Source organism: Marmota flaviventris, chromosome 3 (assembly GCF_047511675.1).
Source record: "Marmota flaviventris isolate mMarFla1 chromosome 3, mMarFla1.hap1, whole genome shotgun sequence".
Lineage (NCBI taxonomy): Eukaryota > Metazoa > Chordata > Mammalia > Rodentia > Sciuridae > Marmota > Marmota flaviventris.
The window spans coordinates 60,356,443-60,376,469 of NC_092500.1; the positions used below are offsets into that span (position 1 = coordinate 60,356,443).

At 35.9% G+C, this 20,027-nt stretch overlaps 1 protein-coding gene and 1 pseudogene across 1 annotated transcript; both read right to left on the reverse strand.

The window, feature by feature from the left end:
• Positions 1 to 1,829: 1,829 nt before the first annotated feature.
• Positions 1,830 to 2,766, reverse strand: LOC139704996 (olfactory receptor 6C2-like; annotated as a pseudogene).
• Positions 2,767 to 15,060: 12,294 nt separating this feature from the next.
• Positions 15,061 to 15,999, reverse strand: LOC139704997 (olfactory receptor 6C2-like). The gene has a single exon (XM_071609165.1). It carries the CDS (start codon positions 15,997 to 15,999, stop codon positions 15,061 to 15,063), a length of 939 nt encoding a protein of 312 aa, XP_071465266.1.
• Between the last annotated feature and the right edge of the window lie 4,028 nt (positions 16,000 to 20,027).

Sequence of the window (20,027 nt, forward strand, 5' to 3'; positions counted from 1 at the left end):
TGCTTGAGAAGCACCATGCTCATGTACATATAAAGTATATCAATATACTGGGTTATGTTGCATTTGTACTCAAAACAGTAAACAATATCCCACAACATGTTAGGATATCATTAAACCACATAAACATTCTCAGATTAAAAAACAAATGTTCTTCCATTGAAATCAAGGCCCTACCAACACCTGTTAAAATTAAGTTGTTACCTTGAATCCATTTGCCGAGTATTGTTTAGTAGCATAATTTATTCCTAGTTATTTCCCAAGACTCATAATTTGGAATATTCTAGATATAAAACAAAATACATACCTTATATTGTTTTCACTTCATAGAATAGATATCTACGGTGGTTTATGTTAGCAACAAAAGCAGTATATTTGAGGAAAATCAATTGAATGGTACACAAAATTTGTGTTTTCTAATATCGAATTAATATAAACAAAAGGATGAAAATAAAATAATAATAGGATAAAGGATTTGATCCGTGTACAGTGTATGCATTTATTTGAAATATGACACAGAACCCCATTAATGTTTACAATGAATGCATATAAATAAAAACATCACCAGAAAATATCAAAGAGAGAGAAAATCTCTTGCTTTTAACTTAAAAATATGTCATCTAAGAAAATAAGCAATAGATTCTGTCAAGGAGAGGCACAAACAGAGAGGCTTCCAACCTTCCTCTAGGAGTCTTTTTTAACCCTAACCTCTAGAAAGTGGGTATGTAAGGTGACAAAATCTAGAGAGTTTTTTTCTAATTTGAATGAAGTGGACTAAATGTATACTCTTGCCTTTCATTTTCCTCTTACAAAGGGATGGAGGTTGCAATGGCTACAACTAAAACCTAAATGATAAAGGAGAGGAATGAAATTATACTTTAATGGAAGCACAGTCTCTGGGACTGAGGAACAAGGTCAGTGCCTCTCCCCTTGAAACAATGCTGATGGCCACAGGGTATTTCTTTTTTCTTTTCTTTCTTTTTGTTTTTTGTTTGGGGTGATACCCAGATTGAACACAGATTGAACACGCATACTATGGCCATTATATGAACAATTTATAGGTGTTCTCAAAATATAAAGCTTAGTTGAATAATTTGATGTTTAATAAACATAGACAAAATTACATATGTACTATAAAAGCACAAAAGTTTATTTTTCATAATTATAAAGCACAAAACAACAAAAAGATGGTTTATCAGTTAATAGAATTCCAATTATGTGAATGACTACTACTTTTTTTCCTTCTCTGCACTCTTCTTTAGACCCACCCCTGTTTTCCAAACTCTGATTTTATCTTTTGACATCTTAATATATCCTTTCCAAATAATGAACTTGTTTTGGTAACTTGATCAATCTTCTTAAAACTCTAACATTCTTGAATCAAGAGATGCTGTAAATCTTAATAGTTACAGAACTTACCCAACCAAAATTTAGTCATAATGCTTCTAAATTCAGGGCTTGTTCTCTGTGAGTTTATGTCTCACACAAGTGAGAAGCCGTCTCTGGATATTTCCATTCCACATCACAAGAAGGGCATATGGCCAGAGATGCAACTTCTGCTTTACATTTCCTTTTAATGGCATTGAGTCTTTGACTAATCTCTGGGGCCTGCGATTATTGAAGAAACCATTCTGAATAAAGGAAATTTAAAAGAAGGCAAAATAAATTGTTTGGTTTAGGTTTTTGGATTATAAGAGAAAAATGTTCCAGGGAGAACATTAGCTTGATGAGTCTACCAAATTGGAAGAAGCCATGTTTGTCATTTTCATGAACAGTGCTCACAGTTATTCAGATTTAAATGTAAGTAAGCCTCAGCAATCATCAATAGGCTCTCAGTTCTTTGTGAGAAATACAATCCGTTTTACTGTGTCTCTGAAAGCTGCTTTTACTTGTTTGTTTCGAAGTGTATAGATGAAAGGGTTAAGCAAGGGGCAACTGAAGTAGTGAGGATGGTCACCACCTTGTTAATGGCCACTCCTTCCTTTGCTGAAGGCTTGATGTAGATGAAGATGCAGCTGCCATAGGTGATGGAAACCACAATCATGTGGGAGGAGCAGGTGGAAAAGGCCTTTTTCCTTTGTTGGGCAGAAGGAAATTTTAGAATGGTCTTGATGATGTATGTGTAGGAGAGAGTGACACACACCAAGGTAATAATTAGTGTCAGTATGGCAGAAGTCAAGACTATTTTCTCTATAAACACTGTGTCTGAGCAGGTTATCTGTAGAAGGGGAGACACATCACAGCTAAAATGATCAATTTCGTTTGATTCACAGAATTCCAACTGGAGGCCTAAGCCAATGGGTGGGAGGATGATCAGCAGGCCAGCAAACCAACAGCCGAGGACAAGTATAGCACAGACTCTGTTGCTCATGATGGTTGTGTAGTGCAGGGGCTTACAGATGGCCACATAGCGGTCATAGGACATGGCAGCCAGGAGAAAAAATTCTGTTGCTCCAAAGAGGACAACAAAAAATACCTGGGTGGCACAAGCATTGTAAGTAACAGTGTTGTCACCAGTTGTCATAGTGTACAGGAATCTGGGAATACAAACAGTGGTGAATGAGACTTCCAGGAAAAGAAATTTCGGAGGAAAAAATACATGGGAGTTTTAAGATGAGAATCCAAAAGTGTGAGTGTGATAATGGTGAGGTTCCCAGCCACACTCAACATGTAAGTGAGAAACAAAAATATGAAAATTAGAACTTGTAGTTTTGGATCATCCGTCAATCCCAGCAGGATGAATGTTGTTATTGCTGTATGATTTCTCATCCCTGCCTTGTGCCAAGTCACAAGCGAGTGGACCTGAAGAGAGGTGTCAAAAGAAGCCAGCATTGGAGCCTGACTGGAGACATCCCAGCCAGACAGCTCAGTGCACTTAATATTCCTTTACCTGATAATCAGTTATCATATTGAACACACCCATCCATTGACATCTTACAAGAAGTTTTCTACAGAAAATTTTAAATATAGGTCTTATGCTTGTAATTCTCTGATGACAAACTGCATTGTAAAAGTGTCAAATAAAAACCAAGCAAAACATAAATCGTATGTGCAGAATGCAGGTTATTAACAATGTTGTCTGCCGGTGATACTCTATGTGTTCTTCTTCTGTAAGAACTATGACAATTTTGGACATCTCTTCTCCCATCTTCATCTTTCTTTGCCTTCTCCTGCCATCCTGTAATGTTTTATGTTCAAAATCATGGAGGATCTGTCAATTAGGATTTTATGTTGATCATTTAAAGTTGTTGCAATGAATTTTAACAGCAGCACATTCATCTTTGTGTTAATTTTTCTTTGTGCTTAAATTATCTCTAAAAAGGGTGAAAAATTAAGAGCACAAAGGTGCACCTTAACTTTTTTTGTTCTTATGTTTTGTGAATGAAAAGTATTTCTTTTTATGAGTTCATTTTAGGATACACAGTATTAGTGATACATTGTATTGGGCTTCATTTTAATATAATTATACAATCATGGAATGTAATTTGCTCTGATATCAGTCCTCACTACTTCCCCTTTCCCTTCTATTTATTTATGATTTTTATATTTATGTCTTCTGGATATACATGAAGCTACAATTGGTTTGGGCATATTCATAGACGTATAGAAAAGTGTGTACATTCATTCTACCCTTCTTCCACTTTCCCCTCCCTCTTCCTTGATCCCTTTCCTCTACTCCACTGTTCTCTCTTCTATAGTGAAAAGAATTTCTAGCCAGTTTTGAGACTCTTAGGCATTGTGTTTCCTGAACCTTTTAAGTGGTATAAAGAACCATTTTCTGGAACCTGAGCATGAACCTGATTGAGTCCTGCTGTGGTGTTGGTCAAGGACAGAGCCCAGGAGGAGAGATCTGTGGTGTTGCTTTCTTTGCAGCCTGGTCCACCCAGTCTTCTTAGTGCCACTCAGTTACCTGAGTCTGTCTGTGACCTCTTTTTTGAATGATTCCTGCTGTTTTATTCCAATCATTCTCCCTGCTAATTTACCAACTGTCTTCCTAATCTTGTTTATGTTCTCTGGGTTTTTGGTAATGTAACTAGCTCAGGCAACATCTAGGAACAGATGGACTCTTACAAACTCATTTTTGTAAATAAATAATAAAGTTCCCTACCTTTCTCTCTGGTCTTTATCTCTTTCACTTTATTTCAGCACTTCCCAGAAGTTTCAAGCCTCCTTGTATACTAATTGATGTAGTTTCAGGAACCACATTAGATATGGGCTCAGGGAATTCTGCTTCACTTTGTATCCAAACTTAACCCTCATTGCAGTTCCATATTTTAAGGAGCTGTTTTCAGATTTGCAACTTGTAAAAGAGAATATTATAAATTCATTATCAGCGGTTTATATGCATTTAATAGCTTAAAAATTATAAAATGTTATTCTAAAATATGACATTATAAAGTATGTCTGTTAGAAGGGGGATTGTTAAATGTTCAATTTTAGATATAGCTCATAATTTATAGAAAAAAATCCTACAAACTTTTGAATAAAAGAGGAAGAAACTAAGTTTTTAATTGTTTAAACAACTGCACCATTTGCACCCAGTATTTATGGTTTCTTGGGAATCAAAGACAAGGTTCTTTTCTCTTATTTATTACTGTCCAAGAAAACAATCAACATTCTTTCATTCAAATAAACATTCAATAATTACTTATGATGTATAGAGCCTTATATCAGATACTCACCTATAGGTTCACCTATGAAAAAGTTCCTCCCTAAAGAAGATTTGAGGTCACCAGTAGAAGATACTGTTTCATATTAACACATTTTCATTGACATGGTAACACAAGGTAACAGCAGAAATGTAATTTTGTGTTTGAAACAGTAACCTATTTCATGCTTCTTCCTTTACAATTATTCTTAGTTATACTAGTACCTATTCATAATTTCCTATATCAATTCAGATCCACCAGTCTCTGTACAAAATTTGGCAGTCCAAGGTGTCACCATAAGAAGGACACATGGCTCAGGGTACACAGATATGATTTTAGAACAAGGAAAACTGCATGGGAGAAATAATTCATCTGAGAGATGGTATTGTACCATCAGGGCCCCTGCAAATACAAGGTGATAGACCAGGTTTATTTATTCACACTGAATTACCCCAGTTCCCCTCCCTCTGTTGTCTCCCATGTATTCTTAGTCACTTTGGTGATTCGATTTTATTTTTTTAAATGAACAGCCTAGTGCATTTTAAAATATATTTTAGATACTTGTTTATTATGTTTGAAACGAACCTCATTTAGTCTTCATTTGGGACCAAGACTTCTCACAGATTGGACAGTTTAGGTCCAAGAAGAGTTTGAATTCTGCATCTGCCAAATACGTGGCAAAAGGACTTAAATACCTGATGGATAAAAAGGGCATGTTTCTTCTAAGAACATATCTAATATGGATATTGTTTGATATCCATGACACTAGAAGATACTTCTGAGTAGAGGTGTCTTTTCTGTAGTCTTCTATGTTTCTAGAGAGTTAAAACAGTCTTCTTAACTGATACTCATGGCCAGGATAAAGGAGAAACTGGCCATCAAAGGAAAATTCTAATTTCATTTTTCTTCAGAATGACACTTTTATAGAATTAGTTGTCAATCCCCTTCAATGAACCAAATATAAGATTTTAAAACTGATTGTTCAATCTCTGCTTGATTTTCAGAATATGGAAAATGTCACAAAAATTACATACTAATTATATACTTACTTTTTGGACCTGTCTTCATTAGAGGGCTTTGACAGAATGACAGTGTAGGAGCATTAGCTGTCGAGGAGCTTTATGTGTATTCTGTGACCACTCATTTTCACCTGTCCCAGTCCCCACCCTCAGCTTCCACATGAGCACATGTATGGGTGGACACACATATGCACACACACTCACCCTCAGGCAAGTGTGGCAATTGACAGTTCCTGTCTAGATTTTCATCACTCCTGCTATCATGAGACCAGTCTCTATCCTCTCTTTATTCCACACATCTAAAATGGCACCTTATACCAGATTACCCATTGATTCTGTTAGGTCAAGGAAAAAAAATAGTGATGTAGAGCAAAAACGAAAATTCTAGTCTGTTGGAGAGCTCATGTGGTCTTGGTCAGGGAGGCAGGCTTCCCTGAAAATTCTGTAATAGCAGCCTTTGCTTTATACTGGTACCAGTGCACAGGGAACAACAGAGCAAACAATTCAGTCCTTGGTGACTCAGTTTGAGAAGTTATTCACAAATTGGTGGCAGTCTAATGGATAATGTAAAAATTTATGTAGCAATAGGGACAGTGTCCTCAGAGACCTGGAGAGTTTAATGTTTGAATTCTCTTTCGATTACTTTGTTGAATCTCTGTATTTCCCCCAGGACTAAATCCTGCCTAGTACTTCATTTGTATTATATGTTATGTATTTTTTGACCTAAATGTCATGTAAAATAAAAATCTTCTACTCAAAGAAAATTTAAGAAGTCCTGTTTTCAGATAGGAAAACTAAGGATCAGAGGACTGCGAGTCAGTGTGATTCCAGGGGTGGTGCAGGTTTTGAACAAAAGTTTATTTTATACTCCAGTATCTGCTTCTGTCGAACACAACATGAGCTCTTTCCCCCAATAATTAGGAGGCTCACTGACATTTCAGATGTGATTTTCTCCCAGTTTGTCTGGCCCACATTGTCAACCCCCCATTTCCTACTTGTATCTTTTCAGATAAGCAGTGGACCTACCTGTGATGTTTAAAGCAACAGAGAGTTTTACATCTAAGCACTGAATGAAAAGTCCTTGGTCCTAGGATACATTCTCTCTCTCTCTCTCTCTATATATATATTTTACTTTGACTTCTCACTACTTTGTGGAAGTGACTAAGGGCTTTTTCTTTGACTGTTTCTGCCATGATTTCTGGACTCCAGCTCCTGCTGTTCCTGTTGATTCTTTTGTCACATGATGGAGTTTTTCACTGCAGCAGGTGTCTTGCCTGTCCCTCTCAGCACTGTTCCACACCCACTAGAGGCACTGTCAGACAGTGTCTGTCTGTCATCCCTGATAAAGGGGATAGGTTGTAGATAAAGGACATGTGTCTTTATTGAGTAAAGTTTTTTTTTTAATATATTCTTTTTAGATATTCCTGACATTAGAAAGTATTTTGACATATCGTACATACGTGGAGTATAATTTCCTGTTTTTGTGGTTGTACATGATGTGGAGTTACACTGATCGTATATTCATATATGAACAGAGGAAAGTTATGCAAAATTCATTCTACTGTTTTTTGAGTGAAGTTTTGAGGAATAGCTGATGAGCTTTAGCTAACACTGGTCATTTCTCTCCTTGTTCTGCTTCTTCTTTTTATCCATAGTTCCTGAATGCTGGTTTTATTGAGGGTGACAAAGTGCCCAGATAAAATATTTTCCAGCCTCCCTGACAGCTGATGTAGCTTCATGGCTAAGATTATGGCTGATGATAGACTTTCCACATATTAATTGCTATTATTGCTATAGAATCATCAATTTCCCTGTGAATTCTGCTTTAGATGTATTTTCATTTAAGTTTCTCTTGTGAATGATTTCTATCTTAATTCTTTTGACCCGATATTATGTTTTGTATAGTTTGAATCCTTTGAAATTCATCTAGATCTGCCCTGAATACTGTCTATCTTAGTAAATATTTTCTGTGAACTTTAGAACATTTCTGCTCTTCTTTGGGTGGAGTGTTGTGTAAATAAAGTCAGGAATGCCATAGTTATAGAGGGTTTTGCTTAAGTCTCCTATATATTTACTGAATTTCTGTATTAGTTCAATTAATCATCGACACAAGTGTTTCAATGTTTCTAACTATAATAGTGTATTTGTCTTTTTCTCCTTGTAGTTTAATCAGTTTATGCTTTCTATATTTTGAAGCATTATTCTATGCACAAACACTTAGAGGAATTATGGTTTCTTAAAGAATAGAGCTTTTTATCATCCCCAAACTTGTTATCTCTACTAAAATTCTTTGGTCTAATTTACATTGTTCACTGTGAATATGGTCACTCCAAATTTTAAAAAATGTGGATAATGCAATGTATTATTATTTGTTATAGGCTATCATCAAACTTTTTGTATAGTGCTATTTCATTCTGAAAATCTGTTGTTCAATTTCTGTCTTATATTAAAATTTACTTTCTTTTAGGCAGCAGGGTTTCCATTGCTGCTGCCTATTTTTTCTTCCTCTTGCCTCATAGTTTTTCTGTCTTTCCATGGTGACAACACTTGAAATTCACTCTCTTAACACATTAAAAATATATGCCATGGCATTGCTAAGTATAGTCATATTGTTGTGCCATAGCTCTCCAGAACTTACTTGTCTTGCTTAGCAAACTTTGTACCCACTGACCAAACATTTCCCTGCTTCTCCCACCCACAGCCACTGTTCTATTTTCTGCTTCTCTTCTGCTTTTTACCCATTTTACATTTCTTATGCAAGAGATTAAATAATGACCCTTTTTAGTGTTGAGTTATTTAATTTAGAGTAGTATTCTCTGGGTTCATACATATTGTCAAAATGCCAGCATGTTCATCTTTTTTAGGAGAATTTTTTTTCATTCCTTCCACATTTTTTCACTGGTGCTTTACAGTTGAACATACTGTTATGTCCCTCCATGTTGTTACATACATCGTGTTGTTACAGACTCCTGCCTGCACACAATAGAACAATGTAATTTGGCAAATATCACTCCCCGGCACTTCCCTGTTCCTTCCCAATTTTTCCCTCCTCAATTTTCTCTAATGATCTCCTTTTTATTTTTGTGAAATCCCTTCCCCTGATCCTTTTCCTTTTACCTCTCTAGCTTCCAAATATGAGGGAAAACATATGATCTTTGATCTTATGAGTTTGGCTTATTTCACTTAGCATAATGGCCTCAAATTCTATCCATTTTCCTGATAGCGACATAATTTCATTTTTCTTTATGATGGGATAAAACTGTGTGTGTGTGTGTGTGTGTGTGTGTGCACATATGCACATCAGTATCATAATTTCTTTATCCACCCTTCTATTGATGAATATCTAGACTGGTTCCCTAGTTTGGCTATTGTGAATTTTGCTGCTATAACCATGGTATGCATGGATCACTATAGAATGATGACTTTAATTCTTCAGAATAAATATCAGGGTCTGGTACAGTAGGGTCACATAGTAGCTCCATTCCTAGTTTTTTGAGGAAACTGTATACAGATTTCCATAGTAGTTGTACTAATTTCAAATCCCACCAACAGTGTAAAAGTGTTCTTTTTTCTCCTCATCTTCTCCAGAATTTATTATTATTTGTATGCTTGATGCTTGCCATTCTGAATGGTGTGAGATAAAATCTCAGTGCATGGTTATTTATTTATTTATTTATTTATTTTGGTACCAGGGACTGAACTCAGAGACACTCAAACCCTGAGCCACATCCCCAGTACTATTTTGTATTTTATTTAGAGACAGGATCTCACTGAGTTGCTTAGAACCTCACCCTTGCTGAGGCTGGCTTTGAACTCACTATCCTCCTGCTTTAGCTTTCCAAGCCAGGCTTCTGTGATTACAGATGTGAAGCTCTGTGCCCGGACGGCCTTCAGTGTAGTTTTGATTTACATTTCTTAATTGCTAATGATGTTGAACATATTTTCCTCTATTTCTATTTTTTATCTTGAGAAGGGTTTAATTCATTTGTTCATTTATTAATTGGGTTATTTAAATTTTTGGCATTAAGATTTTTGAGTTCTTTATATATTCTAGATATTAATCCTCTGTCACAGAGTAGTTAGCAAAGATTTTCTTTGATTCTGTAGGTTCTCTCTTCACATCCCTAATTCTTTCTTTTGCTGTGCAGAAGCTTTTTAATTTGATGCCATCTTAGGGGAAAATATTATTTGTTTCTATCTATTATGTATCTATTATTGATCTGTCATCTTTCTATCAACTATTTCTCACTTTTCTATTAATTGTCTATTGTATGCAAACATAGCAGCAGGAGGTCACCTGTCAGTATCCACAGGTTGCCCAAGGGTGGGGCTATTGTACTTGCAACACAAAGGTGAAATGCAGTCACTTGGCAGTTTGGTAAGGTTGCCTGTGGTATGTGTCATGTCCCTGCCAGTCTCTAGGGCCTATGTGTGGGTTGGGGTCACTCTAATGTGCCTAGATAATGCACCACAGTCTGTGCAGCCTGTACCTTTTAGTCTCCATGGGAAGCACAGTTGGGGGGCGGCATAGCAGCACTTCAGAAGAGCAACTCATTCACTGCACTGGGGGAAGAACACAGTTGGATTGGGTCTCAAAATGAAGCAGTCTGGGTTGGGAGAGTACTACATGGACTGGGTTCTGCCTCTGGTGTAGTGCAATGGGGAACACTCCCTGATGATGTCAGACTGTCACTGTTTGAAGATGACATGACCTTATATATAAAGAAAGACCTCCAAACTGCCCCCAAAACTAACTAGAACTAACAAATTTATTCAAGTTGCACACAAAATGAACATACAGAATAAATAGCATTTGAATCACCAATAGTAAATTATTTTAAACAGAAATTGAGAAAGAAATTTTATTTATAATAGTTAAAAAATCGATGCTTATGAATAAATTTAAGCAAAGAGGTGCAAGATCTCTCTGTATAATAAAAACTATAAAATTTTGGTGAAAGAAATTGAAGAGGATACACATACAAAAATGGAAAGATATCCTATGTTTTTTTTTGGTTAGAAGAATCAATATTGTTAGCAGGTCTATAATAGCCCAAACCATCTACATGTTTAATGAAATCTCTATCAAAATGCCAACGGCTTCTTCAACAAACCTGAAAGCATAATTCTGAAATTTGTATGGAACCACAGAAAATCCCAAATAGCCAAATCAATCAACCACAAATAACCATTCAAAAAATAATGAAGCAGGAGTCATCCTGTTACCTAAGTTGAAAACACAGAGTAAAACTGTAGTAATAAAAATGGCATAGTGTTGGCATAGAATCAGGGACATAGACCAGTGAAGCAAAATAGCCTAGAAGAAAACAGAAATATACACATCTAAGCCAACTGATTTTTGACAAAATAAGACAGTTTTTTCTCTAAATGGTGCTGGGAGATTTGGATATCAACATGCAGAAGACTGAAAGTAGACTCCTGACTCTCTCCAGTTACAGAAATGAGTTAAAATGAACGAATATATTAACTATTAGACCTTAAACATTTTTTATGAAGATAGTGATGTCCTGCCTTGTGATTTTAAGGTTTGACTTACATGGTGTGCTTACCACTCTCTCCCAGCATATTTACACATTTCCTCTATCCCACAGATATTCACTGTACATGAGGCTAATGTTAACCAAATTCTGATGATTCATTGCTGACTATTCTGATGTCTTTATCTGGAACATAGGCAAGACCTTCACTGATCTGGTGGAATTAGACACAGGAGGAGTTGAATATATGTGTCACGTGGTAGAAGGATTTCAAGTAGAATGGCCCATGTTTTACAGTCCTAGTTATAGTAAAGCAACCAATTTAATATCTATTCATCCCAGTACTGTATAAAATAGATGCTGTTAATATCCATATATTAGTGTTGAGAAAGATAAGCTTTATAAACATCAAGTAAATAACCCTAGGTAATTCTGATAGATTTTCAAGATTCTGAGATTTGAACTAAAAGCCTGTGTTTTAAACCACTGTGTGGCATTGCTTCTACTTTACCACACAGGTTTTGGAAGAAATTTTGATGTGGAGGAACTTAATAATGTAGGTGTGACTGTTTAAGGACATTCTGTATCAGTTAAATGGTACCTCAATAAATCTGGGATAAATTGAAAATCAAATTAATTACTAGATATTCAAAAAAGAAGAGGCTTTTCATACAAGGCCTTTTATTCAGAAATACTATACATGCTGCAATACTTTCTGTGGGTCTGACAATTTGTATTCATGATCAGTAGAATCCAGCTTTTACCTTAAATGCTTGAGAAGCAGCATGTTCATGTACATATAAAGTATATCAATATACTGGGTTATGTTGCATTTGTACTCAAAACAATAAACAGCATCCCACAACATGTTAGGATATCATTAAACTATATAGACATGCTCAGATTAAAAAACAAATGTCCTTCCATTGAAATCAAGACCCTACTAACACCTGTTAAAATTTAGTTGTTACCTTGAATCTATTTGCCGAGTTTTCTTTAGTAGGATAATTTATTCCTAGCAATTTCCCAAGACTCATAATTTGGAATATTCTAGATATAAAACTAAATCCATACCTTATATTATTTTCACTTCATAGAATAGACATCCATGGTGGTTTATGTTAGCAACAAAAGCAGTATATTTGAGGAAAATCAATTGAATGGTACACAAAATTTGTGTTTTATAATATCAAATTAATATAAACAAAAGGATGAAAATAAAATCATAATAGGATAAAGGATTTGATCCATGTACAGTGTATGCATTTATTTGAAATATGACACTGAACCCCATTAATGTTTACAATTAATACATATAAATAAAAACATCACCAGAAACTATCAAAGAGAGAGGAAATCTCTTGCTTTTAACTTAAAAATATGTCATCTAAGAAAATAAGCAATAGATTCTGTCAAGGATAGGCACAAACAAAGAGTCTTCCAACCTTCCTCTAGGAGTCTTTTTTAACCCTAACCTCTAGAAAGTGGGTATATAAGGTGACAAAATCTAGAGATTTTTTTTTCTAATTTGAATAATGTGGACTAAATGTATACTCTTTCCTTTCATTTTCCTTTTACAAAGGGATGGAGGTTGCAATGGCTACAACTGAAGCCTAAATGATACAGGAGAGAAATGAAATTACACTTTAATGGAAGCACAGATTCTGGGACTGAGGAACAAGGTCAGTGCTTCTCCCCTTGAAATAATGCTGATGGCCACAGGGTGTTTTTTTTTTTCTTTTTCTTTTTTTTTTTTGTTTGGAGTGGTACCCAGGATTGAAGTCAGCATCACTCAGCCATTAAGCCACATCCCCAGTCTTATTTTGTATTTTATTTAGAAACAGGGTCTCATTGAGTTGCTTAGCGCCTGGCTATTGCTGAGGCTGGCTTTGAACTCATAATCCTCAGCCTCCTGAGCTGCTGCGATTACAGGCGTGTGCCACTGCACCGGACTCACAAGGCATTTCTTACCACTCCTCTGACTCATGACACTCAACTAACCCCACAGTTTGCAATTACACACTGTAGCTCTGGCCTTCTTCATCATCCCAGATTCTTCACCACTTCTCCTTAATAAGCAGTGTTTTGCTTCTTAAATTTGAAGTCATTGCTGTAGAGAAGAGTTAAGTCTTTCTGTTCTTTGCTGGATCATTCACCTGTTTCTAGTAACACTTACTATGTCATTTCATTTCTTATTTGTAAATTTATCCAAAAATGTATAGTCTATATATCTTATCTCTACTCTAGGTTTGTAGATTCCTTTAACATTAGAACATATGATTTCTGTATTTTTATCTTCAAGAGCCAGTTCAACCCTTGAAATTTAGTAGACTAAACCACAATCATGTGGGAGGAGCTGGTGGAAAAGGCCTTTTTCCTTCATTCATATTTATGAAGTGCAAATACATTTTTCATTGAAGGGTGTTCTTTTTTTTTCTTAAAACTTCACAATCTTTCTGACAGTGTCTTTGAAGACTTGCTTTACTTGTTGACTTCTTAGTGTATAAATGAAGGGATTTAACACAGGGGTGACTGAAGTAATGAGCACAGCTATTCCTTTGTTGAAAGGAAAACACCTTCTTCTTTTATACAGGGATTAATACACATGAACATGCAGCTGCCATAAGACAGGGAGATGACAATCATGTGGGAAGAGCAAGTGGAAAAGGCCTTTGTCCTTTGCTGGGCAGAGAGGATCCTCAGAATGGTCTTGATGATGTATGTGTAAGAAAATGTCACCAGAACCAAAGTAATCACTAGAGTCACCACAGCCATGAGCATGATCATCCTAAAAGGCTTGTGTCTGAGAAGGCCAGCTCTAGGAGGGGCCCATTATTCTGTACATAAATTCTGCTTGCTAAAAACGCAATGTAAATGAAGTTATTCACTCAGGATATATATATATATATATATATATATATATATATATATATATATATATATATATATATCACATAGATATATGCTTAAATTAATGATCAGAAGAGAAACTAGATAACACATGGTTGTGTTTTGTTGGTGTCTTAGAAAGGCAAAAAGAAGAATGCCCTTTGGCAGTACTCTGATTTTTTTCTCAATAATTTTGAAGTATAAAGGAAGATTATACCCATACTATGGCCATAATATAAACAATTTATATGTCTGACCAAAATATAAAGCGTAGTTGAATAATTTGATGTTTGATAAACATAGACAATAGTTCCATATGTACTATAAAAGCACAAAAGTTTATTTTCATAATTATAAAGCACAAAACAACAAAGACTGTTTATCAGTTAATTGAATTCAAATTATAAGAATGACTAGTCCTTGTTTTCCTTCTCTGCACTCTGCTCTAGACCCAGTTTTCCAAACTCTGATTTTATCTTTGACATCTTAGAATATCATTTCCAAATAATGAAGTTGTTGTGATAAGTTGATCAATCTTCTTAAACTCTAACATTCTTGAATGAAGATATGCTGTAAATCTGAAGTTGGAGAACTTACCCAACCAAAATATAGTCATAATGCTTCTAAATCCAGGACTTGTTCTCTGTGAGTTTATGTCTCACACAAATGAGAAGTGGTATCTGGATATTTCCATTTCACATCACAAGAAGGGCATATGGCCAGAGATGCAACTTCTGTTTTGTATTTCCTTTTTATGACATTGTGTCTTTGACTAATCTCTGGGCCCTGCGATTATTGAAGAAACCATTCTGAATAAAGGAAACTTAAAAGAAGGCAAAATAAATTGTTTGATTTTGGTTTTTGGATTATAAGAGAAAAATGTTCCAGGGAGAACATTAGCTTGATGCGTCTACCAAATAAGAAGAAGCCATGTTTGTCATTTTCATGAACAGTGCTCACAGGTATTCAGATTTAAATGTAAGTACCTCAGCAAACATCAATAGGCTCTCAATTCTTTGTGAGAAATACAATCCGTTTTACTGTGTCTTTGAAAGCTGCTTTTACTTGTTTGTTTCGAAGTGTATAGATGAAAGGGTTAAGCAAAGGGGCAACTGAAGTAGTGAGGATGGACTCCACCTTGTTAATGGCCACTCCTTCCTTTGCTGAAGGCTTGACATAGATGAAGATGCAGCTGCCATAGGTGATGGAAACCACAATCATGTGGGAGGAGCAGGTGGAAAAGGCCTTTTTCCTTTGTTGGACAGAAGGAAATTTTAGAATGGTCTTGACGATGTATGTGTAGGAGAGAAAGACACACACCAAGGTAATAATTAGTGTCAGTATGGCAAAACTTAAGATTATTTTCTCTAAGAACACTGTGTCTGAGCAGGTTATCTGTAGAAGGGGAGACGCATCACAGCCAAAGTGATCAATCTCATTTGAGTCACAGAATTCCAACTGGAGGCCTAAGCCAAGGGGTGGGAGGATGATCAGCAGGCCAGCAAACCAACAGCCGAGGACAAGTATAGCACAGACTCTGTTGCTCATGATGGTTGTGTAGTGCAGGGGCTTACAGATGGCCACATAGCGGTCATAGGACATGGCAGCCAGGAGAAAAAATTCTGTTGCTCCAAAGAGGACAACAAAAAATACCTGGGTGGCACAAGCATTGTAAGTAACAGTGTTGTCACCAGTTGTCATAGTGTACAGGAATCTGGGAATACAAACAGTGGTGAATGAGACTTCCAGGAAAGAGAAATTTTGGAGGAAAAAATACATGGGAGTTTTAAGATGAGAATCCAAAAGTGTGAGTGTGATAATGGTGAGGTTCCCAGCCACACTCAACATGTAAGTGAGAAACAAAAATATGAAAATTAGAACTTGTAGTTTTGGATCATCCGTCAATCCCAGCAGGATGAATGTTGTTATTGCTGTATGATTTCTCATCCCTGCCTTGTGCCAAGTCACAAGCGAGTGGACCTGAAGAGAGGTGTCAAAAGAAGCCAGCATTGGAGCCTGACTGGAGACATCCCAGCCAGACAGCTCAGTGCACTTAATATTCCTTTACCTGATAATCAATTATCATATTGAACACACCCATACCATTGACATATTACAAGAAAGTTTCTATAGGAAATTTTGAATATAGATCTTATGCTTGTAATTCTCTGATGACAAACCACATTAGTAAAAATGTCAAATAAAAACCAAACAAAACATAAATCGTATGTGCAGAATGCAGTTTATTAACAATATTGCCTGCAGGTGATACTCTATGTGTTCTTATTTTGGAAGAACTACGACAATTTTAGACTTCTCTTCTCCCATCTTTATCTTTCTTTGCCTTCCCCTGCCATCCTGTAATGTTCTATTTTGCAAATCAAGGACGATCTGTTAATTAGGATTTTATGTTGATCATTTAAAGTTGTTGCAATGAATTTTAACAGCAGCACATTCATGTTAGTGTTAATTTTTTCTTTGTGCTTAAATTATCTCTAAAAAGGGTGATAAGTTAGATCACAAAGGTGCATCTTAACTTTTTTGTTCTTATATTTTTTGAATGAAAAGTATTTCTTTTTATGAGTTCATTTTAGGATACACAGTATTATTGAAACATTGTATTGGCATTCATTTTAATATAATTTATCAAGCATGGAATGTAATTTTCTCTGATTCAGTCCTCACTACTTCCTCTTTCCCTTCTATTTATTTGTAATTTTTATATTTATGCCTTCTGGACATACATGAAGATGCAATTGGTTGGGGCATATTCATAGATGTACATAGGAAAGTGTGTCAGATTCATTCCACCCTTCTTCCCCCTTCCCCTCCCTCTTCCTTGATCCCTTTCCTCTACTCCACTGTTCTCTCTTCTATAGTGAAAAGGATTTGTAGACAGTTTTGAGACTCTTAGGCATTGTGTTTCTTGAACCTTTGAAGTGGTATAAAGAACCATTTTCTGGAACCTGAGCATGAACCTGATTGAGTCCTGCTGTGGTGTTGGTCAAGGACAGAGCCCAGGAGGAGAGATCTGTGGTGTTGCTTTCTTTGCAGCCTGGTCCACCCAGTCTTCTTAGTGCCACTCAGTTACCTGAGTCTGTCTGTGACCTCTTTTTTGAATGATTCCTGCTGTTTCATTCCAATCATTCTCCCTGCTAATTTACCAACTGTCTTCCTAATCTTGTTTATGTTCTCTGGGTTTTTGGTAATGTAACTAGCTCAGGCAACATCTAGGAACAAATGGACTCTTACAAACTCATCTTTGTAAACAAATAATAAAGTTCCCTACCTTTCTCTTTGGCCTTTATTTCTGTCCATTTCAGCACTTCCCAGAAGTTTCAAGCCTCCTTGTATTCAAATTGATGTATTTTCAGGAACCACATTAAATATGGGCTCAGGGAATTCTGCTTCACTTTGTATCCAAACTTAAACCCTCATTGCAGTTCCATATTTTAAGCAGCTGTTTTCAGATATACAACTTGTAAAAGAAAATATTATAAATTCATTATCAGCAGTGTGTATGCATATTTTATAACTTAAAAATTATAAAATGTTATTCTAAAATATGATATTATAAAGTATGTCTGTTAGAAGGGGGATTGTTAAATGTTCAGTTTTAGATATAGCTCATAATTTGTAGAAAAAAAATCCTACAAACTTTTGTATAAAAGAGGAAGAAACTAAGTTTTTAATTTTTTAAACAACTGCCTCATTTGCATCCAACGTTTGTGGTCCATTTGAGAATCAAAGACAAGTTTCTTTTCTCTTATTTATTACTGTCCAAGAAAACACTCAACATTCTTTCATTCAAATAAATATTCAATAATTACTTATGATGTGTAGAGCATTATATCAGATACTCACCTATAGGTTCACCTATGAAAAAATTGCTCCCTAAAGAAGATTTGAGGTCACCAGTAGAAAATACTATTGCATATTAACACATTTTCATTGACATGGTATCACAAGGTAACAGCAGAAATGTAATTTTGCATTTGAAATAGTAACTATATTATGCTTCTCCCTTGACATTTATTCTTAGTTATACTAGTATCTATTCATATTTTCCTATATCAGTTTAGATCCAACAGGCTCTGTACAAAATTTGGCAGTTCAAGGTGTCACCAAAAGCAGAACGTATGGCTTAGGGTACATGTAGATGATTTTAGAACAGGAAAACTGCATGGGAGAAATAATTCACCTGAGAGATCATATTGTACCATCAGGACCCCTGGCAAATACAAGGTGATAGACCAGGTTTATTTATTCACACTGAATTACCCCTGTTCCCCTCCCTCCCTCTCTTCTCTCCCATGTATTCTTAGTTACTTTGGAGATTCGGTTTTTATTTTTTTTCATGAGCTGTCTAGTGCATTTTTAAAATATATTGCAGACACTTGTATATTATGTTTGAAACAAACCTCATTTAGTCTTCATTTGCGACCAAGACTTCTCACAGATTGGACAGTTTAGGTTCAAGAAGAGTTTGAATTCTGCATCTGCCAAATCTGTGGTAAAAGGACTTAAATACCTGATGGATAAAAAGGGGATGTTTCTTCTAAGAACATATCTAATATGGATATTGTTTGATATCCATGACACTAGCAGACACTTCTGAGCAGAGGTGTCTTTTCTGTAGTCTTCTATGTTTCTAGAGAGTTAAAACAGTCTCCTCAACTGATACTCATGGCCAGGATAAAGGAGAAACTGGCCAACAGAGGAAAATTCTAATTTCATTTTTCTTCAGAATGACACTTTTATAGAATTAATTGTCAACCCCCTTCAATGAACCAAATATAAGATTTTAAAACTGATTGTACACCCTCTGCCTAATTTTCAGAATATGGAAAATATGTCACAAAAATTACATACTAATTATATACTTACTTTTTGGACCTGTCTTCATTAGAGGGCTTTGACAGAATGACAGTGTAGGAGCATTAGCTGTCGAGGAGCTTTATGTGTATTCTGTGACCACTCATTTTCACCTGTCCCAGTCCCCACCCTCAGCTTCCACATGAGCACATGTATGGGTGGACACACATATGCACACACACTCACCCTCAGGCAAGTGTGGCAATTGACAGTTCCTGTCTAGATTTTCATCACTCCTGCTATCCACACATCTAAAATGGCATCTTATACCAGATTACCCTTTGACTCTGCTAGTTCAAGAAAAAAAAATAGTGGTGTAGAGTGAAAAGGGAAATTCTAGTCTGTTGGAGAGCTCATGTGGTCTTGGTCAGGGAGGCAGGCTTCCCTGAAATTTCTGTAATAGCAGCCTTTGCTTTATATTGCTACCAGTGCACAGGGAACAACAGAGCAAACAACTCAGTCCTTGGTGACTCAGTTTGAGAAATTATTCACAAATTGGTGGCAGTCTAATGAACAATGTAAAAATTTATGTAGCAATAGGGACAGTGTCCTCAGAGACCTGGAGAGTTTAATATGTTTGAATTCTCTTTTGATTACTTTGTTGAATCTCTGTATCTCCCCCAGGACTAAATCCTGCCTAGTACTTCATATGTATTATATGTTATGTATTTGTGACCTAAATCCCATGTAAAACAAAATACTATACTTAAAGAAAATTTAAGAAGTCCTGTTTTACAGATAGGAACACTGAGGATCAGAGGACTGCGAGTCAGTGTGCTTACAGGGGTGGTGCAGGTTTTGAACAGAAGTTTATCTTACACTCCAATATCTGCTTCTGTGGAACACAACATGAGTTCCTTCCCCCAATAATTAGGAGGCTCACTGGCATTTCAGATGTGATTTTCTCCCAGTCTGCCTGGCCCACATTGTCAACCCCCCTTCCTACTTGTATCTTTTCAGATAAGCAGTGGACCTACCTGTGATGTTTAAAGCAACAGAGAGTTTTACATCTAAGCACTGAATGAAAAGTCCTTGTTCCTAGGATATGTTCTCTCTCTCTATTTTTTTACTTTGACTTCTCACTAGTTTATGGAAGTGAC

Coding starts and splice junctions, on each gene's coding strand:
- LOC139704997 (XM_071609165.1), bottom strand. CDS start 15,999: ATGAGAAATCATACAGCAATAACAACATTCATCCTGCTGGGATTGACG.